The following is a 27,535-nucleotide window of genomic DNA, read 5'->3' on the forward strand; positions in this document are numbered from 1 at the left end:
AAATTTGAAACAAAGTCTTTTATTTGGGCACAGAAATGAAATCAAGAAAAGTTCAGGTGGTGAGCATTGGCAATACCCAATAACCAGAGTACATTAGGAAATCAGACCTTTTAGATGACATCCTTTGAAATACTGACAGTAACTCCTTTGATAGCAAGTGTAACCAAAAGGAGATGTTTTGTTCAAAAGTGAAAGTTTACACTTTTGAACAGTGAGTTCAGTATAATGCAACATTTCCTCAGATTGCCACAACAAAGCACCACATAACCTAATGGAGAAATGAACTGGAATTGTTTCATCTTTGGATGCAAAACCACTCTGAGGTTGTGTATGGCCATAGTGTTTTTTATTATAGCCAAAAACTGTCTCCAAAAGGTTTAAAATAGAAGTAAAGATAATTGTCTCTTACCCTCTCCCTGATTACAGTAGTCCCGTTTGTGTTGAACAGGAGAGGTATTATACATGTTACTAAGTGCCAGGAAAATTCAGTCAGACTTTTTGATGGAGCCAAATGAAATTACTGAAAAATGCAGGTTTTGTTGTTTTGTTTTGGGTTTTTTTGTTGGTTTGGTTTGGTTTTTTAAATATAGCTCTGACAAATAAACCAAAATAATTGTAAATCCAGCTCTCCCCAAGTGCTAGAACATACAGCCCGTGCCCTTAGTACTTACTGGCTACACTTCGGAAGAGCTGCGATGCATCAAGCACAGGTAACTGGGACACAAATATGGGCCACATCCAGGAGGAAGACAGTGGGATACTACAAACGTAGTATTGCAGGTACCAAGGTAGTGGTCACACCTCATTTATGCACTAAATCATGATGTCACAAGAGGGAAGCCGGAGCAGCCCGTGTGTTGTTGTCTAGTGGCTCTGACTGGGTGAAGATAGGACTATTCAACCATCAGTTCCTAACAGAGCAGAGGCCATAACCTACATTTCATTTTGCCTTTGCTTGGATCTGTTCATTTCCCTGCTCCCTTTGTCCCTTCCGTTCCCCACCCACTGCCCCTAATCAACAATTGGTTCATAAATCAGGGCACTGCTCACACAGTGTTAGTGCTTTCTGCCTTGCCACAAGGTTTTCTCATTTTTTGTTTTACCTTCCCACAGGAAGGCTTAGCCTGAGAACCCAGAGAAAGCACCTCGGAAAATTTAATTTCCTATGGTCTTCTGCTCTTTCAAAAAAGCAGAGGAAGGAAGGCTTGTCCAATCTGCAAAAGCAGCATGTAACACATGAGATAATCTGCTTTCAAAGAAAGAGCTTATGCATTTGCAACATTTCAGAAGCTGAGTGCCTGGAACTGCCTGCTTGGATGTGCCAAAGTGATACACAATAGTACTTGAGAAAAGTTAGGTTGAGGAGCAAGGCCCTCGTGTGATTCCACAGTAGACCAAATACTCAACACTGAAATGTGAGTACCGCTGAGATAGCGGACAGTGATTAGAGATGATAAAGTAAAAAAATGGAGAGCTGCACCTGTTTCTGGGTGATCTGCCTCCTTATATTGTTTAAATTCATTACCGATTATCACTAGAAATATTACAGTTAGTATTACTTTTGTAAAAAATATTTCAAGAAGTATCCAGGGATGCAGTACTTAAGAGGAGTTTTAATCTTTCAGATAAGCATTACAGCCTCTGAATTAACATTAGCATTTGAGTAATTAGCTTAAACAAGACCTTCAGAGAACACACTCTGGTCAGATACCCTACTGTTTAAATTCCTGAAGAACCACATTCCCCTCATTTCCCATAATTGGTTTCCTGTTCTTGTTCCCATCACCTTTTAAATACACAACCTGCCTTTCTAAACTCAAACACTTTGCCCAGATTATATTCTCCACTGGAGTCTCTGACAAAATCCTAACGTATTCCAGAGCATATTGTTTGCTTTCACAGCAATACATACAGTTTCTGGCATGCAGTCAAGCACTTAAAAAAAGAGGTATCAGTAATATAATCCAATTCAAGCATTTAGTGAGTACAACTTCATCACTCATACTGCAACCTTCAGGCATTTAGTAATAAGTGAAAACCATTTAGCACATCATTTAAGGAAAAGGCTAACTGCCAAGCCATATGAAGTTTGTTTTCTGAAGCACTGCAAGCTGAACATTATTTCAGTGTTTTACATTGTGGAATTTCAGTGAAATCAGATTTATTGGTTATTCTTGCTAAATTATTGGTCTTTTACCTCTGACTTATTTCATATTGATATATTCTTTATAAATGTGCTGGGTATTGAAAAACCTGCAGCATTTTGATGTTTGAAAAGTTCTGAAAAACAGTTGGAATTACTCAGACTTCTTGTGTTCTTCAGTGTGGGAGAGTACCTTTCGCCTCTGATGTAGCATATGAAAATACAGCTGAGGAAAGACTGAAGAGAAAACAGACTTAAGTAAATGAAGTGAGGCTTCCATGTCAATGTAAGATGCAGCGTCACATGCTCAAGGTCACCAATTCTCTATTAAAAGAAAACGTGCTTATCTGCTTTCTGTTCAAGACATCTATTGCCTTTTATTCCTTAAAGAGAATCAGTGATATGGTCCTTAGGCTTCAGTACTATTTATTTTTTGCTAAAACAATCACATTTTTAATTAAATGCAAAATGCCTTATTTAACTGCATGTACAAGCAGGATGACAAGCTTCCTGAACTGCACACCCACCCCAGAAACATAATACATTGCAGGGAGGAAGAAGTCCTTCTGAAAGAATTAAATTTCCAGATTTGTTTCATTTTGTGTAATTCTGGTGTCATTTTTTGAGGATCTACGGAACTTTACACAAACCACTGCCTCTTTCATTTCTTCTCTCTGTATCCTCCATGCAAAGCTTTTTCTCATCGTATTTCTAAAGGCTACATTACGCAGTATGTCTGCAGAATAAAGCTGGGGATGGAAAACGTACATACATGAACAGCAAAAGCTAAAATGGCCATGAGACGCTGAACCTTTGTGAACCAGAAGAAAACTAAATAAGGTCAGCATCAGCCTAAATTATGTTACACATGCGAAGTGTTAATCATAAACACAGGCCACAGTATTTAATTTTTGTACTAATTTTTAATTTTTTTTTAAAAGGTTAACATTTTTTCTTTGGGCTTTCTTTACCCTGTATTTAATTTCCTGATCATTTCCTCCCTATCCTGGTTCACTCCAGCAGTGTTAGGGAGTGGATACAGCTGTCCAGAGACACATAACAGAATACAGAGCCAAGTTTGTTTCTCCATTAGAAGTCTAAGTAATGGAGATCCATTATACGCAAAGAATTTAATGACCTCTTTTCTAGCCAGATATCAGTTTTGACAGACAAGTACTAAATCAGTGATTTAAAAGTGAGGTAAATGGTAAGATGCATCTATCAAGAACATAAAAACCTCAGTATTTAACAACAGTTTTCAAAGCTTGCTTTTGCTGTGCTATTAACATTCCCAAAACTTCCAAGATCTTCAGTGGGTTCAGAAGGTGTAACTCCAGTATAAGCAGCTTTTATGAATGAATAACCCAACTATGGTGTAATCAATGACTGCAATGAATATTGCTTTCCTTGTATCTCAGGAATACCTTTATGTGAAAGGGCACCTAAATCCGCTCGAGTCCCAGCAGTTGGTTCTGGGTTAAAATACCAATTCACAGTAATAATTAATTAATAATAAAAACTTTAAAAAGACTGACTGCACTTAAGTTACATGTCATGCATCACAGAAATTACCTTACTTAAGAGACAGCAATTTTGATGGAAAAAGCGGGCTAGCATTGGTACTTGGGTTCAGTGGGGGTTCCCTCCCAAATAGGATCTAGCTACCATACAAGTAATTAATACTCATGGTTATTTTGACTAAACCAAAAGATATTATATTCTGGCTGCTTGGAGTTAGTAACATCAAGATGTTTGGAGGAGGGTGACAAGGAGTAACAAATGCATGAAAAGTGGGGTTTGGTTGTTTGTTTTTTTTAAGAACAGCTGGAAGAACTTACAAACCTTGATGTCAGAATTACAAGATGGTTCACTGAAAGGGTAAGTGCTTGTTATTAAGCAGGCACAGTACTGAAATTTAAGTCTCTGAATGGTTTATCATTCTGCACAAAGTTGACATAAAGACTGCTGCAGAGATAGCTAACAGCAGCAACATCATCACTAGGTTATTCTGTATCATAGACATCATTTGCACATTTAAATTTGCTACAAGCTTCTGTGTTCCTATTGCCCATTTCAAAGCAGCAAAGCCAAATCTTCATTCCATCTATAGAACATTAAACAGAGACTATGTCAATTCAAGTTAATTCAACAGAAAAGGTTCCCTACACACTAACGTCAAAGCAATACTCTTATTCCTGATAAAGAACTGAGTTCTAAGAAGCTGTTTGGAACTTTGTTCTCCTAGAAGTCTGTAAGTGGGGGGGAAAAAAACCCAACAATGAAGATGTCAACATTTGCCAAGAAGCACCACAGTTATTTTATATTCCAAGTGTAAGAAAAAAATGTATTACTGTTTTGCAGGTGTTGGTAAAAAGCACTCCCTGCAGTTTTAACTCTGACATTTTTCTTTAGATAATTTTCAAAAATAATTTTGCAAAATCAGTTATGTAAAAGTTAATCCCACAATTACTAGCTTTTCCCGCTACGTTTTTTAATATTAAAAAACCCTAACAAACTCATACTTACTTGGAATGTAAGATATCATAACCAGGATCAGGAATGTGTAGTAGTCAAAAGAGAAATTGTACTTGTTAGGTAAACTAATGGAATACAAGCCAGACTGCCTGACGAAGGGTAATGCAGCATATATTGTGAGTAATTCGCCTGAGACTCCCATTGGATACAATACTATAAACAAAGTGTACCTAGAACAAAACATTTACGGAAAGGATTAAAAGTTACGGCAAACTCTGACAAATTATATATTAAATGCTATTATGGATATTCAAGTTTTACGTTCTCAACTCAGTATTTGTTTCCCTTAGCTCTTATTTTATTAGAGCATGGCAAGGTATGAACATTACTGCAAGATAATTACTCAAATCAGCAATCACTTTGAATTATTTAAAGATTACCTTTGAGAATCTAAAACCTTTAAAACTATGCTCCCCCACCCTCCCACCCCACTTTGTTACTTTGATTTTTGTAACTCTTTGATGCAGGTCATTATATTACTTAAAATGGGGCGACAGTTGATATTAATCAATGACCTCACAGATTGTTTCACATACAACCCTTGGATTCAAGGGTTAACTGTTAAATGTCAGTTTACTTACTGTTACCCCTTACTGTTAAATGTCAAGTTTCTGACAAACACAATCACTCTGTAAATGGAATTGATTTCTGACAAACCGCTCCTTCAGTTTACAATTTAATAGATGTTTTTCAATGCAGAAATCTGCTGGAAAGAAGCCAGGAAGTCACAAACAGGGCAATTTCCTCAAGGTAGTGTCTAATTTTTTGTACTGCAACTATTTTAAAAGTTAAATAACCCTGTCAAATCAGTGCTTTAAGGCTATGATTTCTATTATGTCACCTACCTGGCCCATTTGATGAGATAAGGGAGATGGTTTAACAAACTAAATGTATAAAAAGAATAACGGATTATCTCAGTGATTGTCCAGGCCACTACAAACAACAGTACGCTATCTTCAGTTTGTACCTGTAAAAAAAGAAAAAAAACCCTCAGTATGAATTCAAGCATCACTGATTACTCATCAGACCCCAAAAAACCCTCAAAGAAATCAATTCCCATGGGTTGCTTTACCTTATCATTTTAGAGAACAGACTCCAAGAATGAGCTTAAAAGCAACATTTTAGTAACAACAGCAAAAAACCCCTTCTTATCATGCTCGATATTTTTCTAGTCGCTTAGGAACAGCTTTGCTTGGCGATCAGGTAACTTAAGATCTCCCATTCTGCACAAGGTAAATTGGTACAAGAAATCCTTGAAATGGTGAGAACTCCTAACTTCCCATTCCTATACAGTGCCAGTTGTTTCAGTCTGATTGCTTCCCAATGCAGCAAGCAGAAAGAATGCTAATATGTTAGTCTAACACCTGATATCTAGTTTAAACTATATTCTGATCCTAGTCCGTGCTACTTCTAAGTGGAAACACCATCTTCTCTCTACAGATGAGAAACTGGATCCTAATTTTGAGCAGCAGCAGCGCACCACCTAACACCAGGGCACAGGCTAGGAGAAGAAAGAAGCTCAGATTGTTTCACCTCTGGTAAGCTTGACAGCTACCTGCTTCACTGTTCCTTGCCCCTTTTTCTGCTTATTTTACCCAGCCTAGCTCCTCCAATGTTACACTCAAGGCATTGTGTTTCACTGCTTTACACCTCTTCCAACTTTTGTTTCAGACACGCACACACACACCACCGGACAAGCTTCTACTCCCTTCATATTTTGAAGCTTAATTTTCAAAAGCACATATTTTAAAACAAATCATTAGACTTACTATTTTAGGAGCATAATTATGAGGTTTAAGTTTCAGATGGAGTAACAGTGATGAAGTAGTATGAGGGGTCACATATTCACACTACAAACTCTTGAGAGCTCAAACATGTTTTTTATGCAGCCCTCCCCCTCCTTCCCTCCCCTTCAACAAAATTCTCAGCTGTACAAGTACCTTGAGCCCAAATTCAGTGGACCGTGGGAACAAAAAGAGCTCAACCACAGGGGCCCGCATTTTCTCTTTTCCTCCAACTCTTGAAAAAAGGGAAAAGGAAGTCAGTAGGTGTGGGTGGTACGCTCTATTCATCTTGGGCAAAGTCCATGTACAAACGAAAAAATGAACAAGAAAATATATGGGCAATCAGAAACCTTTTTCATAGGAAGGGACTGATCATATATTTGTGTGTAGGAACACTCATGAGGATTACTCATAGAAAGCATTTTGTTGCAGATTACAAAACCAAGGAAGATTCATACAGCCATCTTGGGATATCCTGGAATGCAGAGCTGCTGCTAATCTATATTCTGCTGCGTATAGCATTTCACATCACTTTCACTGAATTTTTCAGCAAATGCACCTTGTTCTTTTTCCACATGACACGCTGATAACTTGCTTATGAATTGATCTCCCTTACATCATCATAAAATAATAAAATCCAAAACTTATTTGGACATTTTCAGAGAAGAGACCAAATCTATTTTCACATTGCTACAGGATCCTAATGCTCTTTGGGGTCTGCTTTGTAAGCAAAGCTTAGTTCTCAACCTGGAAAAGTTAACAGCACTTCCTAGATGATACTGTTTCCGAGGAGCAACATGCTTCACAAGCACTCCAGAGCTGCACCTTCTGGTCAAATCAGGAGTAGCAGCTTAGCAAGTTCATCTAAACTTGTGCAACACAGACTTGAACCTCTACTTCAAAATCCCACTTCCTTCCCTAACTATGGAAGTCAGTAAAATCAACAAATTTGTAGCTTGATGTAGCACCCAAGGACATGCGCAAAAACAAGCTGCGAAGCTAATAGTGAACAATACACGCAGAAGTAAAAACTCTGACCGTCACAATCCAGTTCTATGACAGGACTTCCGTAACACTGCTCTCCCAGGTCTAGCCTTTCCTATCTACTTTAAAGAACTGTGTTTACAAGTTATTCAAACAGTTCACACCATTATAAAACACATACAACCCTGTTACGGTCACTTAAAGAATCACTAATTGTCCTTTTAATAGCTTGTGTCCCTATTTCAGGAAGGAAGAATGCTGGAAATTGGTGGTAATTTTCATACAAAAGTGACCTGTACAGTTTTCACATAGTTCCATATTCTGCAGTAAGGAGCAGAAGACCACTGTGCATTTTATCATCATATTTTTACTACATTCCACAACTCATAATTAAGAAGTATGTTTCTTACACACCAACAGATCTGTCAGATGTCTGTCACTATTGCAACATCTCTTCGAGGACTGACAATTTTTTAATACTTCAGATAAATATGTCTGAGATGCACATTATCAACCCCTGGGAACTGATCTACAAAACAGTTTCTCAAGAGTCTTACTCATTTAGGCACTGCTAATGCTGCATTTGTATTGTTCCTCTTCCAAGTTGAGGATAAGAGGGACAGTAGAGCCAGTAAACAGTAGACCCTTAATAAACCACTAAGCCAAATGCAGTGCTCAGAATTCAGTTTCTCTTCCTCTACTTTTACATGCCATTTTTTGAAAGAAGTGTTAGACAAAGTCAAAGCACATTTTCCACTTTATTTACAACTTATTTGTCCAACTGCCTTAATAAGGGTCAATCACATCAGAGGCATAATTTTTTGGCATGTGTTTCAAATCAATTTATCATCAAGGAAGGTCCTGAATATATTTTAGTTTATCTTCAATACTGTGAATATCAGATGATGTTTGTTAAAAACATAAGAGAGCCCATAGCCTTTTAAGATGCAAAGATGAGAACTGGGAATTGACAAAATAAAGCCCAAGAGCTTTTTTTCTGTTCTCCTTGTTCATGAAAAAGGAAGTTCTATAGATTTCTCCACGTTAAGAGTAACAGTTTGACAAATTATTTGCAGGAAATATCAGCTAAACACATAATGAAGCAATCCAGTGCAGAAGACTAAAACCAGCAGCACTGTAATGATGAAACAGCATGTCTCCCTCAAGAGCACTGGTCCTCTGGTACATTCATTAAAAATAAATTTATTTTTTTAAAAAAGGAAGCTTCAAAGTAGGCACAAATGGCTGGAGAGACATTTGTGTTATATAGTACTACTAAAATTTTACATAGATGCAAAGCAGTGATGAATCGGGCTTTTCAACTGCACTCACCCATGTAGAGTTGTGAAAAGCATCGACTTCTTTTACTACAACTTAGTCCTAAATACCATAAATTAAGATGATCTTCCTTCTTTAAGTATGCTTTAATACTGATTGAAGATGTCAGTTCACAATGGCAGATACTAGAACCTCAATTACCAACTCAATATGCTGTACGTGTCATCTTCACACCACCCCTTTTGACTGTGTGTTCTGGAAAGGTTCCTAAATATCTACACTATGCTTACCTGCAACTTCTCTGTAAGTGAACCCGACTGGATAAGCCTTCAATCACTGCTGACACCCTTTTCTAATTATCCATCAGAACTGGGTGTGGTATTATTTATCAGAACAGAACGCTACAAAGGCCTGCCCATGATGTCACCAGATGATCTAATTTTTCGCATAAATTCAAAAAGACAACTTTGAACTGAAGGGCACCTTCTTTTCCCCTACGCCTACCTTGCTCTAGCCCTTCACGCCAGTCCCCTATCTTCCCTCCTTTGTAGGAAAAACAGTAAAATTCCCCAAACCAATTCCTTTCCAATGTAATGACAAAACAATTATAAGCACTGTGTTACATGCCAGGCCCTCCTCCACTAAGCGAAGTTACTCATATGGTGGAGGTAAGGGGAATCTCATTGCTACCCAAAGAGGTGTGCAGTGCTTTAACATTTGCCATGCTTTGACATTTATTATAGATACTTTCATATTGAATTTAACAACACATCAGCACTAAATTCAACAAAAAGCACAAACATGTTAGTGGCAAGAAGCATGCTTCAAATCACATCACATATCTAGAAGTGTATTCTGACAGAAAGGAGGGATGCAATACAGATGTTTCTTCTTTTAACTATATTATATATGAAAACAGTCTGGAAAAGCAAGATACTGAACAAGTCTCACTCAAAAAGTTAAAGAGAAAAACTGCGTTTTATTTTACAAGAACCTCATCATGCAACTGCATAGCTTACAAGTTCCATAAAGCTGTGTGAGAATTTAATCCTGGACTTCACCATGGAGCTCACTTGTGCAGACAGCCCTTTAGAAAAAGTAGAACACTTGTGACACTTTCAATACATCTCCCCAGGTAGAGACTGCATGCTTTCTAGTTGGGGGAAGGGGAGGGGTGAGAATACAGCCTCTTCATTTGATTTATTTGCTCTAAGTCACAGGTGACAAAAATCATCACAAGATTCCTCATCCTTACCATTCTTATGCCCACTTTCTAAGACATCAAAAAGTAACACATAATACAGTCTCTCGCAAGACTTTAACCAAAAGACCACACAAATGTGCAGAAAAAAAATATCTATGTGCAATAGCATTGAAAGAATCCTGGTTAAAAAAATCCTTGGTAAAAACTGATGTTAGGCTGAACTTGTTGCTTGCATTTTCTCCCATTTTGCTTTTTCTCTGGTGAGAACGTGGGCATAAGTTTCAAAAAACCTAACCTACAATCATTTTACAGACTTCCCTTTGATGTAATTCTAATCTGTGCAATTCAAACCTTAACATTTGGGTTACTTCAAAACCAGGAGGCAATTCATAAAAGCAGATTGTCAATGTTCTTTATGAAGTATCCCACCATTATACAGGTAATAAGCAAAACTACAGGCATATTTCTCTAAAAATATTTAATATATGTATCTAAAATCCAATGTCTTGGGATTATGGCTTTTTTTCGTTCAAAATCTAGTATTTACCTCTGGTAGATTTAACAGACTGGAGTACATTTATTTGCACCAAAAGTGAAATCCATCAGAAGATAAATATTTACAAGACTGAGTTTATTGAGAGAAGAACATTCCTCCACTTTAAACAACATAAAACTAAGGCTCCACATGAACAAGCATCATAGTATCAGAAAGAGCTGTTAATTACTAGGAACTATAGTGACTGATGTTACTCTACATGGAGGTGGACGCTCTTGTAACAGGTCTGGAGTAAGGAAGAGAAAGCAGCTTCCCTGAAGACTTGGTAATAAGACAAGCTCCTTAAAATATTCTCCACCTCAAGTCACAAAAGACCTTATGCATATAATGACACTAGATGACCATCACTTATTTCAGGCAGCCACGCTGACACTGGTATCAAGACTAATTTCCTTCTTTAATAAGAAGAAACTCAGTAAGATTTGATGACTAAAGTAACAGCACAGATGCAGCATATCTGGGCTACTACAAGGTATTCAGATGACATGAAAGAGTCAGTCAGCATAATCTATATCAATTACAGCATATTTAGATTTTTAAAAAGCTGTCAGGAATAATTTTCAAGTAAGATTGCTTACAAAAGATTTTGCAGAGATTTGTATAACATACAGTAATCTTTGGTGTGGTGAGCAATGAGAAAAAACATGCAGGCCCCAAACCCCACTTACTTTAATGTAAGAAAAACAAATAAAGGAGAGGGGGAAGATTATCCTGGAGAGTGATAATAGAAAACATCCAGGCATTGCTGTGCACAAACAGTTGAGGGGGAGCTTCCACATGCCACAGTGAAGAAAGCAAATTGTGTATGAAAGAGGGGGCCAGTGAAGAGATTTTGCTATTAATTATGGCACTAGTGAGATCTATACTGGAACACTGTCCCAAATTCTAGGTTCCATATTACACACTGGAACCTCTTTGAGTAAGGACTGCAAAATTTGTTCAGGAGCTAGATGTCTTACAGTGAGAGAATCAGACCTCCATCTATTTGATTGTAAAGAAAAAATGACATCAGACTTATTTTTATTTCTTTTGATCCACAGAAATTCACGTAAACAACTTAACACGTTGGGATACAAACAAAAGTAATTTTAAGGAAAGTACGACAGCGATCGACACTTTCTTAGCATGGATCATTAGTTTTTCTATCTATTTTGTATCTTAACTTACCTCTTTTACACTATGTGTTACTGCCCACGTCAGGAAAACCCTTGACATCACTTGGAAAGCAGTCAGAACAACAGAAGAGGGAACAACGCCTGGAAGATATTTTGCAATTAGTAAATATTCCTGGCTATTGGGGTGGGAGATGGGGAAATAAAACACAGCTAAGCCAAAGTCCAGTTATTTCAAATTTTTGGAAGGAAAACATTTAGGTTTTTAATTTGAGAATATGAAGTCGGCCCTGTGGTGTGTTTACATAGCCTAATACAACGCAATCCCCTGACAAGATTTTGTGCATCAAAATGCAAATAAAAGTACTTGGTCTTGTTGCAATCACAGCACATTTGTTAATACACAAAACAGCTGAATAAGATGAAATAACTTCAGTCAAATAGCTTTTGGGATATAGTTTTTCAAATAAATCCTGTTTGATTAAAATATCCAAGATACTCTTCATTACTGTGATTTTAAAAGTAAAAACAATAAAGATATTTTGCACAGCATATCCCAAAAACCAGCAAGCAAAGTAACTACTTTGAAGAAACACTGATCTAGCCCATATCCTGACAAATACAGTTTATAATTCCTTCCTGGGAATACAACATCTTAAAAAAAACCCCAAAACCAAACCCAAGGAATGCACTGGTAGATACAGAAACAATTCTAAAATTTTCTCAAGGAAGCAGATTTCACCGATTCTTCTAAGGAATTTCTGAGGTGCTGATTAAATTGCCACTAAAAGGTTCCCACACACCCAGGTCTGACAAAGCAGTAATAGTTTTAGACTGCAAGATTACACAAAATTTCTAAACTTCACAGCACAGTTTTATTTCCTTCCAGTAGCATGATGAAGACAAATGCAAGAGCAGTTGCAGCTCCTAAAATAGAGTAAGAAGTACTTCTAAAACTAATGCAAATCACAGCAAGCAACACAACAGCCTCATAAATATGTAAAGACCAAATTGGAAAGTGGGAGAGGAAGAAAGAATAAGAAAAGCTAAAAGCAAGTTTCATTAGAATTATTTTCAGTCACATAGTTATTTTTCAGAGTAAAGGGGGGGGAGGGGGAGAAATCCTACAAAGAGTTCTCTTCAGTTTTATCACATACTGTTCATGATCTGATTTCTGTTGTAAAACCTTAAGGGCAGAATTTTTGTGTGTGACTCAGACAACACAAAAGGTGGTGCTATAAAACCCTGAAGTCCCACTCCTATGATATAACATCTTTTCTTTTATACAATTTAGATCATCCCTTCCTAAGGAAGATCACCTAATGTTCTTGCAAAGGAATCTATAAATAAGCTAAAAAGACTGTGTAAGAACCATCCAAGATTATCTCACAAGTTAGACAAACAGGGTTTTTCATTATAGCCAAGACAATGCCAATCTATGCCAAAAACAGGAGATGAAAATATGTGACTCACCAGCTACAATTTATGTAAACTTTATTTGCCTCCAATTACTTACTCATTGCATTGAAAAGGTATCTGACAATCAATTTTAAATCCGGTATTTTTAAAAAATGTCTGTCACCACTTACACAAGACTGCATGTGGCAGAGCAGTGCTTGACAGAGGGTGCGGGTTCAGAACCAAGCAGCAAGCCATGCCTGGACCTTTTCCGGGTGCTAGATGAAGCCTCCCACCTCCAGCAGGAAATCCTCCGACTCCCAATAAATGCTTCCTCTCTCCCAGGGAGTTCCCAACTGAGAACAGGCTGCACGCACAGCTTACAGGTAGAGAGAGCCCTTGTATCCCTCCTAACTGAGCAGGCTAAAAGTGAAGTCAACCAGTGCCAACTCTGGCTTACCAGAGGGTTACTGGTAAGCATCACTATGGGAGGAAGGCTGGATGCTGTCGGCTGGGACTGTACTCACCAAAGCCTTCTTGCTTTTCTCCATTCCATTCACAAAATCCCTGTACTACTATTGCTTCTGCATTTTGGTGGCTCCTATCATGTCTCTCCATACCAAGCTCCTCCAGGCAGAAGCTCTTCCATGCTATCAATGCCATTCATACTCTCGGGTTCTGTCTGCTACACAAATCAAGGAATCGCACGTTCATGTTCCATTTGCCTGTCCTTCAGTCTCTCCTCTAGGTCTCTGGGTTAGATGTTACCTCCTCTCTTCATGCAGAGCACTCATTCTTCGTTTTTTAAATCTTTGCACATGCCAAAGTTCTGTTCTCAACCATGCCTGACAGAGACATTCCCCTATCAATCTTCATATTTTTAAGAAGTTGCCTCACAGATGCTAACATTTCAGATTCTACTGAAAAGATGTGGAAAGAAAAGTTACGCTGATACACACAGCCATCTGTCACAGATAAGCTCCTCTATTGACAGAGAATTCTGCTCTAGTTATAGCAATTAGGTTATCAAGGGCAAAGGAATCTGCAAATCTCCTGTTTCTCCTCGCACAGAAATGTTTACCAGTCAGTAGGACCACAGCAGACAGCAGCAGGGTATCCAGCTGTGCAAGAAAACTTCACTTTATTTAGCTGACAAATGCTTCCATTAACAGAAAGAAAGGAAAAAAACCCCACCATGGGCAGTTATAATAAAATAATGAGGGTTTTGTAAAAAACTTTGTTAGGGAAAGCAAAAAGATATAATTATAATGGTATAAAATGTTGCAACATTCCACTAATGGCTCTCTTCGCTAACATTAAATTGTGTGACTGAGGACAACACGGGCTAAATGGATCCACACCTCAAATCAGCTGAGCCAGGGTTATTAGCTATGCACACAGACAGGCTGGTACAGTCATCTTGTTTGCTGTTCTGTACCAACCTGGGAGGTGAAATGTAGGACTTGCTCTTGCTATTCACTGATTTGTGTGGATGTATACTCTAAAGTGTGAGGAAAAGATAATCCAGTTAATTTTTTACACTCTTTCTTAGATTTAACCCTAGTAAACATTGGCATCTGCACACAAGTTCAGCTTAAGGAACTAGTAGTGCATTGTAGATTTAGGATGGTGAAACAGCATTTTATCTGTAAGTTTTTTTGCCCAGTGTTTTGAGATTTAACTTGCCCTTCTTGCCACCTGTTAAGTAAGACCTCAAAAACTTCATTTTATTATTAATTTTTAACAATTTTGTAAAAAGTAAGTGTGGTTTATTCTGATAAAAAACAGTAGTTGAGGTTTAATAAAATAGTGTTGGAAGGACTGCCTTGGCAGCACAGGCAACTATATGATAAATGTAGTTTAATCTGAGAAGCCTTTACATTAATTTGAGGAGTAAATAATCACTCATTTCTTGGGATGATCTGTGCACAGTCTACAAACCACCCTTTATAAAATAACATTTTCAGAGTAAGTGAATTATTCAAGAAAGTCAGAACTTTATCAAACACAGTATTACACTGCCCTCTGCTGACAAATTTAGGTATATGACTAACTTTTCCAGCTACCACATTTGGTTACTCAAAAAAAATGGTCTTTTGCACAGGAATTCAATATGAACCTACAATCTAATACACCCTCCAGTATTTAGATTATTTGTACGATACGTGAAAAATTGCAAGTTTATAGCTGCAGCTTTAGGAACCGTAATGCCATCTTACTCTTTAAACAGCGGCTAGCAAACATTCAGAGAGGAGCTCAAACACTTGCATTTAAAATCACAAGACCAACTACATGAATGTAAGATTGCCTCTTTCTGAAGACTGGATCGTTTAATAAAGTCAGAGTTAAGCAAAGGCATTCGGGCAGGCACTGCTCCCTTTTACAGCAGGTTGGCTTTGATCTTGCGGAGATTGCAACGCATCATCTAGTCTATGAACAAAATATCCAAACGCTGAGGCCAAAGAGTTCCCTACTCCTGGCTAACAAAACAGACAAGACACAATCCTGTCACTCAGGCATGACGCTCTTCAGGTTGACTGAACCATCACAATGCTACTGACCCCAGGCCACGTATACACAAGAGTTCTGGCTACCACACTAACAAAAAAGCCTAACAGTAGAGGGTAATAGGAATTGTCTAGTCAAGTCTTAAAAAATTCTTACTCTCCCAAACAGCACAGCCAAATCTGGGATAAAGAGTGGTTACCCCTTCCTAATTTTACAGTGTATATCTATGCTCTATGGACACGGGAAAAGTTCAAATGCTTGAAATGTTATTTTTATTGGATTTTAAGTTACTTCCAGCTAGATATATTTTTTCGGAGGAAAGACAGCTTGGTACAAAAGATTACAGAATGTAGAGATAGATAGTAATGATCTACTATAAAACATTTATGAAGTGCTCTAAGATTTGTAGCATTGGAAGATCTAGATAAGAATAGCATCAAGTAATTGAAAACCTGTTACACTGTTTTCCTTTTTGTGATTTAACTTGTCAAATTATTTAGTAAAAAAATGGAACATACTTCAAGCAAAATTAGTGAGTTATGCAAGAATTAAATCTGGCAATTCATACCCCATAACATTTTTTCATGCTAATATATTGCTAAAACTGCAGTCTTTACAAAAATAGTAAAACTGAAAATTTGCAAGCTTACCAAATGCACAGTGCAGAATCTAGAACAAAAAGAAAAATTTAAATCACTAACATTTCAAATGAAGCAATTCAGAAACACATTTAGTTCTATCACAAGAACTTAAGATTCAATATTTGTATTTCAAAGATTAAGCTTAATATCGAGCTCTGTGGCCCAAGGTAAATAGCAGACAGCAAGCTCGCTCACCACTTGCTAAAAAGAAGAATTCAGCATTTGTGTGAGGCATATTTCTTACATTTACCTTCAAATTGCTCTATAAACGCTAATGAGAAAACAGGTACCTAGAAAGCACTGTTCAACAAAGGCTGCCTTACTTCTCCTAAACAAAACACTCATGCAAATATTAGTGATGCTAGGGAAGATGACTACACCCACCTCAAGCAAAGCTCCAGTTTGGAAGAATTTCAGGGGCTTTTCTATTGAATAGTAAAGGCTATGGTAGCTACCTTTAGCCAGGTATGCTCGAACTAGACCAACTGCAATAACAAGCCATCTGAAAGAGAAAAAAGTCTAAGGTAAGGAGACATTAAGCAGAGCACAAATACAAACAAATCCTTAATCCCTCTTTTGATGTCTGAGAAAGCAACAGGCATGTAACTATCCTGAAAGTTACCAACTTTTTGCCTACCTGCTGCAGCAATGAAAAAAATTTGCAGAGGATCCAAATATTACATGAAGTTAAAGATTATGCATTTTTTAAACATCTTTTGGCACCAACATCATACCAATATCTTTAACGTCCAACTTTATTTTCCAGTGAGCTGTGTTTGATTTAGTTATGGAAGGTATTAATGATACTTTAAATAAGACTGGCATCACATTTTGTTTAGTTTAAGCAGACAACCATTTACTGCTAGTCAAAGATCTCTTACCATAACATAAACAATTAAGATTGAGAAGGCATACACTTTAATGTTTCAGTTCAAAGAAAACCCTTAGACTTTATGAGAGACCATCCAGCTTAATTGCTAGCATATATTTTATGAGAAACAGTTATGGATAAGTAACTGCAAGAAAACTGAGCCTGCTAACATCCTGAAGACAGCAATGCACATTCCTGTCCCAGTATTCCTTTTTAAGCAACAAATATATTTGGGCCTATATACCTGCAACTATACTATAAAAAATGTGACCCGTTAACCCTGCTGATCTTCCCCTCCGGTAACTCAGGAAGCAACCATAAAAATTCTTCCTCCAGTCCAGGCTGACGCTGTAACATCTTTCACTACCAAGAGCTGTCCAGAGCCAGTGTTTGCCCTCAAGCTCAGAAATTTTTCAGTGAAGTCTAGGACAAGCCACAGAACTTAGGTGGGTACAACCCAGTCAAACACTTTTTAATTTGAAGTTAGCATCTATAGTTAACTTTAGTATCCAATTGCTTGTGGCAAACATGGGGAGAAGGGGTTGGGCAACAATAAGTGGGAATCGTTATTCAGATTTTTCAATAATAACTCTGACACCCAACTTTGTGTTTACAACAACATTTGTTAGTACAACTGAAAAAAAGCTATTTAATTTCTGCCTGGACTTCTCAGAAGACAAGCACCAAAGAAAAGCAGTAGGAGCGGGGAAGAGAAATGGGAAATGAGAAACAAGTCCTCCCTTTTTTCAGTAGTGACAAGTCATTTCAGTTAAAGCTGTCTTGTGAAACCAAAAGAAAAAACATGGGCCAAGTAATTGCTGTTTACGAAGAATCAGATTAATTATGTATTTGGACTTCAGTGCAGAACAAACCAGCAAGTGCTATAGTATTAATGACTACCTTGCAACACTGACTGCTGCTTTTTTAGAATAGTAAATCAGAGCTGGTTGACACTGTCCTGCTCACATCTGTCAAGTTTCTCCATTTTTCCTAATCTTCTGGGTTTGCTGAGAAACTTCACTAAATTAAGCAATTTCTCAGGTTGCACAAGAAAACAGTTCTTGATTGCACCTGCAAACTGTTCTCACCTTAACCAGCCCCTTGCTCATCTCCACCCTCCCTGCCAGAATACTGACTCCAGAAAGACTGTACTTTCCATTATCTCTGTCCATTTCCGTACTCTGTCCTTCAAAAAGCATTTAACAGACATCAAAGTATTAATCTGTTCAAAAATTAGAAGCTGTGCCTAGTTTGTGTTGAAGCTTTTAGTACATCTATCCTGCCTCTGTAGTTGTTACATAGTTCTTTACCCTCCAGAGAAAGTGGAGTAAGTGAAAGCGAGGAAGATAACTGGAAAAGAAACTTTGTGAGAAGTTTAAAAGGGCAGCAAAAGGCACCACTGTCACGTGGAAGCTAAGCTGTAAGTGAGGGCTTCCAGCTTTCTCTGACCTAGATGCTAACACCTACCTGATACACCAGTTGGACTTACGTTTACACTGCCATGCATGTAAACTTTAAGCTAGACTCGTATTACACTCTTTGATTAGTCCAAACTAAGGAAAAAGAATACCGCATCCACATGGTTTTAGTTGCTTGGACTTGACCAGCAAGTTTCATGCTCAGGTCCTCAGTTTAATTCCCTTTATTTCTCTTACAAATTATAAAAAGGTGTTCACTTACGCAGTTTACTGAGTTTCCACATCATTTACACAAAAGAATACAGCAAAGCTATGCAATGAACACACCTGAGAAGGGAGAAGTGTACTCTTGACTGTCAACAGCTCCTCACTGAAGACACAGACAATGAAACTCACAACCCAGAACAGTCTTTGCTCAATGATGATAACACAAACACTTGTGAAACCAAAAGCTATTACATTAAGATTATCTTGTTGAGTGAAATCCTTTTGAAATTCATGGTTTATACCATCATCAGCTGCTTCTACCCAGAAGTACTAGTCAGTAACAGTGCTTGACTAAAAGTAAGAAACATAATGGCATTTTAAAGTAGCTTATCAAATATTTACGCTTAACTCTTAACAGGATGCCCTCCCTCCCTCCCTCCCCATCCCCCCATTATTCAGTGATTTCAGACAACCATGGTTTTCAGGAAATAATTTCTATGCTGCATCTATGCCTCCAGAATGAGCTCGCTATGCCAGGTCAGGTATACTTCATGCTGTGATAGGAAAATAACAGTTTGACTGAACACAAGAGAGGAAAGATACAATGCTTCTACAGCTTAATGCTTTGAACCATGGCCAAAAACCCCTGAGCAAGTACAGCTGAGAACCAGCTGCAGGACTGGTTACATCACATTGGTCCCTTTTCTGAAAGAAAATACCCAAAACACATAAACCAAATGGTAAGGGTATGCAGCTTCATTTAGGAATCCACAGGTGTATGCATTTTTTCTACTGCTCTGCTTTTGCAAAAGCTACTGTATTACTAGAAATTCATACACATACACATACCAAGTATAACATTAAAAATAAGATTATTCTTAGAATCAGTATATTTTCTTTAGCTAAGTCAAGATAAATGCAGAGTAAATAAAATAAGCTGAGATTTTTCAATGATTACTTGATCCATTTTATATAAAGCTAACAGCTAAGGCAACTATGATTAAAACATTTACTACCTATTTATTGCATGACAAAGCTGTTGCGTGCTTCAACTTAAAAGTCACCTTTCTGTAAAGCAAAACAAAAACCCACTTAAAAAATTAATCCCGTGAAGCATCACTTCATCATCTGAGCACTTTCAAATTTTTGGTGTTTTCACAATTCTCTTTCCGAGGCAGTGCCATCTGAGAAAGTAAGTCTGAGCACTCTGATTGACGGGGGGGCAGTAACTAGTTACTGCCACCAGCTGTGCATCAATCTTCCTATACGAAGAACCAACCTCCTGCCAAGCAGCTCCTGAAGACTGTATTGTGAAGTCTTAAAACAAAGAAAATAGCTGAGTCTTTTTAACTAAGCTCAACATTAATTATTGCGAAGTTTCAGCAGCGTTCAGTGGAAGCACAAAACACTCATCCATTTGAAGACAAACTATCAGTCAGAGCCCTCAATGATCTACCCCGAAAGAATGGCAGTTAGTGACAACGCAGAGAGATGAACCCCGATCACAGGACTCCTACAGTAGCTCCTCAAATTGCAGAAATCATCAAATCGCAAACATGGTCAGAAAAAAAGCAGCTCATGTTAAAGCACCATAAGCCACATAACCACCCAAGATGAGAATTTTCTAGGTGGTTTGGTATAACTCAGGAAAACAGGTAACATCATGATGTAGATTTACCCGACAATGGGAAGCTGGACACAGATTTATCCTATTTGTTTCTGCGTTTCTAACACTTCGTTGTAGTTTTTTCTTCTGAGTAAACAGAAATTTCTTATATTCAGGAATCTGCCTGCTGTGATAAGAAGTTCAGGACCTTTATAGAAACTTTGCATTTCCACTGCAGTTCTCCCTCAGGTTTTTGATGTTTTTTGTAAACATAGGCGATTGCGTCGCAACCCAACAGAGCACGAGCTCAGAGAAGTTAACAAGTTAACATCGTGCAAGGCCATCACAACAAAAGCAAAGACCTCCCGACTGCCTCATCTGTGTTGTATTGCTCGTGTAATCAAGTTTTTCTGAAACAAGAGATTCATTTTTACTGAACGGGTAAGTAATTATCATTCTCCTCCATGTGAAATACCCTGCAAATATCATACAGAGCCATAAATCTGCTTATCAGGTAACAGGCCTATTGAGTAATGGGTGTAACAAGCACCTTCTGAGCTCTCTGCTCCCAGCTACCTTTGTTCCATGGAAGTATAACTGTCTTAGAAGCTGAAAGAGCACCAGCTGTCACCAGCAAAGACAAGAATCATCATGTCCAACTACCTTATTAAAGTAAATCGTCTTTGTATTAATTCTATAACAATCTTTCCCCAAAACAGTGAGACTAGTCAGCCTGCCTGACTCCTCACCTGCCACGATTTATCTAGTGGAAAACAGGTTCGTTCGGTATCCATTTTAAACAGGTTTTTCTCCTCCTGGCCAAATATCCTTACAAAAGATGGGTTTATTTTTATCTGGATTTCAATGAGAACCTATAGCCTCTTCAAAAAACCCAGGTCTCCTTGCCCCACCTCGGGAGTCCCCAGTTGTCGCTATTTTGATTGTGATGCACCAGAACACACCGAGCGCGCGCCAGCCGGGCCGAGTCTCCGTTCCGCTATGCAGAGCAGGAGCGGAGCACCAGGCAGGCCCGGGAGCCCCCGCTCCAACCCACGCAGCAGCAGCGGACGGTCTGCAGGGCACGGGGCTGCACAGGACGGCAGCGCTGCCCCGCACCCACCGCTGCGGTAAGCTCCCTGCGCCGGGGCTCGCCTCCCTGCCGAGGGGCGCTGGAGCCCCGGCCACAGGCAGCGGCGAGGCCAGACCAGCGCTCCAAACCCCCGCCGGGACGGGCCCAGGTGCCGGCTGTACCGCAGCACGTCCCCGGGACCGCGACCTGTGGCACCGCGCTGCGCCGGGCGGGGGCGGCCCGGGCTGGGGCCGCGCTCCGGGCACCGGCCCTTCCCCGGAGCGTGCGGGAGAGCAGCCGGGGAGCCGGCAGCGCGGCCTCACGGGGAGCCCCTCTCCAGCCCCAGGGCGGCCACGGGGGGTTCTGGCTGTGCGGGTTTAGCGTTACCGACGGCGCGGAGCACGGCCGGCAGCGGGGGGCACGGCTCGGGCTGCGGCACCGGGCGGAGGGGCCGGGCATGGGAGAGGGCACCGCGGCACGAGTGGCCTCACCGGCGGCGCCCAGCACGCCGCTGCCAGCCCGGGCCGCCGCCGGGACACGCTGCCGGGCCCGCCCGCGCACACACGCACACGCCGCGGCCCGCCCGAGCGCAGCCCGCCGGCTCCCACCGCTGCCGCTCGGGCACCGCGCCGAGCCCCGCGCCCGGGGGCCGCCGCCTCCGCGGGACCGGCTCCGCCGAGCCCCGCCGCGCCGGGGGGAGCCCGACCCACCGCCGCCGGCAGAAGGGCCGCAAGCGGCGGCCGCGCCGGGCGGGGGGCAGCCGGTGCAGGGAAAGTTTCCCCGGCGCGGGCGCACGGCGGCGGGCCCAGCGGGCGGGGCGCTGGGGGCCGCGGGAGCCGGGACGCGGGCGGCGGCGCGCCCGGGCCAGCAGACCCCCGCCAGCGGCGGCCCGGCCCGCCTCCTTACCCCGCCGTCATCACCACGTTGTAGAGAACGAGGTAGGCCGTGGCCAGCGCGCCCGGGGCCTTCCTCCGCCGCGGCTGCTGGCTGCCGTAGCCGTTATCCGCCCGGCTCCCGCCGCTGCCAGACACCGCCATGTTGCGGCGCTCCCGCCGCCTCCGCCCGTTCTCGGCGTACGGCGGGGCCGCGGGGCGGGGCCTGTCCCGGCGGCGCCGCCATCTCGGAGGCGGGCAGGGCGCCGTGCGCAGCCGCCGGGCCGGGCCGGGCCGGGCCGGGGCAGAGGAGGGCGGCGCGGGCGCGGATGCCGCTCCCGGGGGATGCTGTCGCCTTTTCGATCTTCTCGTTCTTCAAACAAAGAATGCAAGGTCAAATGCAGGTTGGAGTCAATTGCTCGGAGTTGAATTAGATACCTATCCCATCATTTTTGAAGTAGGGCTCATTGTTTCTTGCAAACTAGAAGAAAAAACGTCTTTTCGGGTGAAGCGCCTTGTCGATCACTTTGTAGGGCAGGTTAAAAATGCCCCGCTGCGGCCTCACTCCTGAGGGAAGAAATAGGACTGTCACTGCCTTAGAGGCATTAATAGCGTTGTCACGTAAAGGTTATTTTGGGAATATTTAATAGGTTTTCATCGCCTTTCTAGTTTAAGAAGCCGCTGAAGCCAAGCGCAGCTGGAGCTGTAACTCATTTTCCGCTGAAGTTTCATACAAAACCCAGATGCCCTGTGAGGACAGTCACAGACCGAGACATCCCCTCGGGGCAGGTGTAGCTAGGGCTGCCTCTCACAGTTACAGTGAAAGGATGAAAATAAGTCTGGGGGTTTTTCCTACAGAAATTGCAAATGCTCCTTGGAGTTACTTCTCAACTTCCAGAAACAATTCTCATTTTTTCATGCTGGCTTTGGTGTGGCTCCTTTACGAGCGATGCAAAATAATAGCACAAACCTCCCTCCCCGTCCCAGCAAACTCAGCTTCACAGAAGGATTTACATGGCCTAATGCATTTGTGGCGCTACGTGCACATCTCTTGCAGACAATAGGGCTCAAAATTCAAACATGATTTGTGAGAATTTTAGGCAGCAATATTTTAGTGCAATGTTCCAATAAATATTCCAAGAAATTAGAGAAACAGATCGTTTGCTACTCTCGTATGCAGCTAAAAAAAAATTCTACATTTTGAAAGCCTGGCACTCATTACAGAGCAGAGAGCTATGAAGTCCTGTGCTGTGTTCCTTGTGAGCGAGGAGAAACAGCAATACAGAAGTCTTTGCGTGCCACGCTTACAATCGGCAAAGGTCTCCGTCAACCAGAAATATGCACAGGATGCTTGGGTGCTTGGACAGGCCGGTAATTAAGTAAATTAAGTTTCTGAAAATCCAGAAACCCAACTAATGAAAAACAGCAGCCAGTCCCAAATCTTCCATCTCTTCAGAAGACTGAATTTCACACAAAAGAAATACAAGAATTAAGTGGTCCATCTTGGGCAGCACCAATGTCTTGCATAACCTCTGGTATCGGGCATTGTTTCAACCGTACCACACCCCAAGGGTGGCTTGCTGCAGACGTGATACAAGCAAGACAAGGTTTATAGGAGAGCTATTACCTTTTATTAGACTAATTAGGATGACTGGCAAAATGAGACAGGATTTCAAGTACATAAAATCTCCTCCTTCAGTGAAAATAGAATTCTGTTCTTCAAACAAAGAATGCAAGGTCAAATGCAGGTTGGAGTCAATTGCGCAGAGTTGAATTAGATACCTATCCCATCATTTTTGAAGTAGGGCTCATTGTTTCTTGCATACTAGAAGGAAAATTAATAGGAGGCAGCAGGGAGATGGCAACCTAGTTATATCCTTGGGGGGAAAAAAAATTAGGCAGTTTACAGCCTGTGGGACGTGAAAGGACTAGTAAAGGAGGAGAGGGAATGGAAAATCTGTGCAGGAACACCAGTACTGAGTCGGTGGGTTTTGATACGCAGCACAGGTACCCACTGGCCTTGCCATGCCCACAGACCAGGCCATCAGAGCCGGACCTTGTGCTGCTTTGTGCATCCGCCTACCTGAACAGAAACCAGCAGTCAATGAATAAGGTTAGGTACGTTCAGAAGACAGTAGAGCACACCCTGCAAAGATGACTTTTCAGTTTCAAAGTTTCAAAGGGCTGAAGATCTGCTGGAGAGGCATGTTGCTACAAGCAGGATGTTTCACAGTCTTTGTGTTAGGGAGTTTCTGCGTGGTCCTGCATGGTCACGGTGTCTTGAACTGTACGTTAGAAGTCTGCATAAAGGCATTGCAAGCGTATTTGCTAAAAATATGAACCTTTACTGTTTTTAGGAACATTGGTCTAAGTACATGCCTACATTTAGACTTCCCTGATTTTTTTCTCTCTTGCTCTTGTGGTGTTTCTGAACTGTATGTTTCCCCGCTGTAAGGAAATTCTCAGCTGTAAAAGAAAACCGCAGCTGTCATGGCACCCCATCCGTGGTGACCCTTCTGTTCATTGTGAAGGATGCGATGAGGCTGGAGAGGTGCAGCAGCGCACATGGCTATAGCCAGTGCCAGCCCTGGGCTGTACCTGACAGCATGTACCGTGAGCCTGCACTGAGGGGGTGCAAGTGCAGCAGCACCACAGAGATCAAGGAGGATTCACTGTTGTCACCTCATCCGTTTGTGCGCCGAGCCACACTCGGGACAGAACAGAAGGCTGCTGCTACCGATATGCTTAGCCAAAGTGAACGCAGTGACGCCTGCAATAGAGTATACAAGGAGCATGCTTTGTGGTATTATTTATTTAGGAACTGTGAGTAACTACAGCCGTAGCGTTCTCATCTTTGCAATTCTGATGGTTTAACACACTGGGAGAACATTAGCATGTTTTTATTAAGGTACAAAATACACCCCGTTGTTGCCTAAAACATTTAAAAAAACGTGAGAAAAGCTCTGTATGCTCTAAATCAGATTCAAAACCTTTCTGCATAAGGAATTGTGGCAATACTGTGTTTAGTATAACAAGAGGGTTTTATCAATTGCAAAGGAAAAGACATGCTTGCGATCTGAACCTAGCAGCAAAGAGTAAAGCAGTTAAAAACCATTGTGTCATCCACATTAGTTGAGCTTTGAATGTAGAACAGCAAATCATTTGAAACACATACACAACTAGGTAATACCAAACAACCTAAGGTTGATATCGTACACACCTGTATTAAAGTACACTGACTACTTAATGGTGAGGATTTAAGGTAATTGTTTTTTTTGAAAGAGGTAACCTTTGAAATGCAGATGGTTGCACTTTACACACAAAAAGTGGGCAAGAAAAAGAATCACTTTTGGAATGATACATAGATATAAGACACACTGGTTTTAGATTATGCATATCACCTTGCAGCCTCTGATATTACCTCTGGACAACAACAAAAAAATCAAAAAGTGCCAATACTGTGAAAGGAAAGCAAAGTTACTAAGTCTGAGTGCGTTAACCATTTCTGAGAAAAAAACTGGGGTTTGAACTTCTATGTTTTCTTCTGTTTTTCTGCATTTTTAAGAAATGCAGCAGCCTTACTGGTGCAGGTTGAAGACAAAAACAAAGACAATCAAGCTCATAAGGTAGAAATAGGTCCTATATTGGTTAAGATTCTTTGGGAACTGCTAAGTATAAAGGAGTTTGTAATCCAGACTACTTTTTGGCTACTCCAAAAATCTGTGGGAGTTTCCAGCTTATCATCAGTTGAAATCTGTTTTGCAATCACCAAGTAAATGCAAGTAAAACTTTAACTGACCTGATATTCCATTCACACACATGCACGTAGAAGTCACTGATTGCGCAATAACCTGTTTTTTCACAGCAGCATATATATGAATCGTGAGTCCTTATTAGACTGACCAGAACAACAGAAAATATGCTCAGTCATTGTGTTTTCAGTCCGTTTCTTAAGTAGGCAGCTGAAACTGCACTGAAGTGACAGGTTCTATAAGGGAAAGGTGACAAGGTGTGATCAGCTGTTTAAAAGCAAGATCACAGGTATCTCGGGAAACCACCTGGATGTTTAACTTTAGCCAGCATTACAGTGGCACTAACAGCACATTGAGAAAGGGCAATAAATGTGTTTGAAGTCAGGACTGTGAAATTCTGTTTAAAACAAATGAAAAATTAACCATACCAACATGCAAATTGCAATGCTGGCTGTGTCAGACCTTCCCTTACAGAAGATACCACTCAGGGAGCAGCCTGTTTCTTAGGGCTGGAGAGATTTGCTGCATGTCTGGCAAACGATTCCTTGTAAAGTAGATCTTGGGGAGCCAACTTTGCTGCAGTTTTGGCCGAGGAAAGTGATGGTATAGAGCAACGAGCTCAGTAAACAGAATGTTTTTCTTTAAGATCTTCAGAATATAACTGTAGACTTGTTTTCCACACATTTGATTTAAAAATAGACTGGGCAACTTAGTTGATGACTTGCTTAAAGTAAAGCCAGTCATGCTAGCAACTTAAAATTGCCTGATGGTTTGAATTAATGCCCATACGTAAGGCAAACAGGTATCAACTGATCATGCTGAAAAAACAACCCTCCAAAGACCTACGAATCACACAAGGTGCTTTTGATAGCTTGGTTTTCTGAGCCTTATAAGGAGAGTCTTTAAATACATTTTTTTTCATTTTGTTTTCTTTGAGCCTTGTTTCATTCTTCCTCCTCCTCATCTTCATCTTCTCCTTCTTTTCCCATTGTTTCCACAAGGAGTTCTGCGGTGCATGTGGCTTCCCCAAGGCTGTTAACAGCTTTGCAGGTGTATTTGGCATCATCGTCCCCACATACTTCAGAAATAGTCAAAGAACAGTTCCCATCCTCATCATAATCTATCTGGAAGTGACGGGACTCCTTGACAGGCTGATCATCTTTGTACCACATCACCTCAGGGTCAGGATAGCCTGCAGCAGTGGGGAGAGAGGAGCAATTGCAATGAATGAGTGTTAACTGACCTGTAATTACTTTTAAGGTCTCTTTCCCTGTCTGTATATGGACATGCCAATATACAAATACCTCATTGAATTCCAATTAAAATGATGTGAGGCTTTTTTACTTCACATTTACCTGAAACAGCTTTATAATGAACAGCAAAAAATTGAAAGTTAGCACTGAGGTACTCACTAGATTCCTCTTTCCACTACTTTAGCAGTGACTGCAGACAGCTTTTTTGTGCTTGTCAAACATCAGCCAGCGAGGGACTCTTGACAGCATATTTGAGGCTTATTTCACATTGCAGCTTTTGTAGAAACCACAGTTCCCAACACCGAGATTTAGATTTTCAAGGATAAGGTGTTTTGGGCTACAAC

At 40.7% G+C, this 27,535-nt stretch overlaps 2 protein-coding genes across 5 annotated transcripts in view; both read right to left on the reverse strand.

Moving 5' to 3' along the window:
* Positions 1–567: 567 nt before the first annotated feature.
* Positions 568–22,418, reverse strand: HACD2 (3-hydroxyacyl-CoA dehydratase 2). Of its 3 annotated transcripts, none has more exons than XM_055717978.1 (7): positions 22,221–22,412; positions 16,528–16,645; positions 16,153–16,171; positions 11,652–11,740; positions 5,524–5,645; positions 4,670–4,848; positions 568–2,380 (listed from the first exon to the last, which is right to left on the reverse strand). In XM_055717978.1, the coding sequence occupies exons 1-7, from the start codon at positions 22,349–22,351 to the stop codon at positions 2,298–2,300; spliced, it is 741 nt and encodes a 246-aa protein (XP_055573953.1). In that variant the 5' UTR covers positions 22,352–22,412; the 3' UTR covers positions 568–2,297. The 3 variants fall into 3 exon arrangements, with proteins under 3 accessions (XP_055573953.1, XP_055573954.1, XP_055573952.1); XM_055717979.1 differs by having other exon boundaries at positions 2,329–2,467; positions 22,221–22,415; XM_055717977.1 differs by lacking the exon at positions 568–2,380 and adding an exon at positions 3,940–4,247 and having other exon boundaries at positions 22,221–22,418.
* A 2,562-nt stretch (positions 22,419–24,980) lies between these two features.
* The window catches only part of MYLK (myosin light chain kinase), a 217,294-nt gene continuing 214,739 nt past the window's right edge, over positions 24,981–27,535 (reverse strand). For both annotated transcript variants that reach the window (XM_014279463.3, XM_027804806.2), the window contains one exon: positions 24,981–27,130. In XM_014279463.3, the coding sequence (XP_014134938.3) occupies positions 26,883–27,130 (248 nt within the window). In that variant the 3' untranslated portion in view covers positions 24,981–26,882. The remainder of the gene's footprint in view (positions 27,131–27,535) is intronic.

This window comes from Falco cherrug, chromosome 8, assembly GCF_023634085.1.
Source record: "Falco cherrug isolate bFalChe1 chromosome 8, bFalChe1.pri, whole genome shotgun sequence".
Lineage (NCBI taxonomy): Eukaryota > Metazoa > Chordata > Aves > Falconiformes > Falconidae > Falco > Falco cherrug.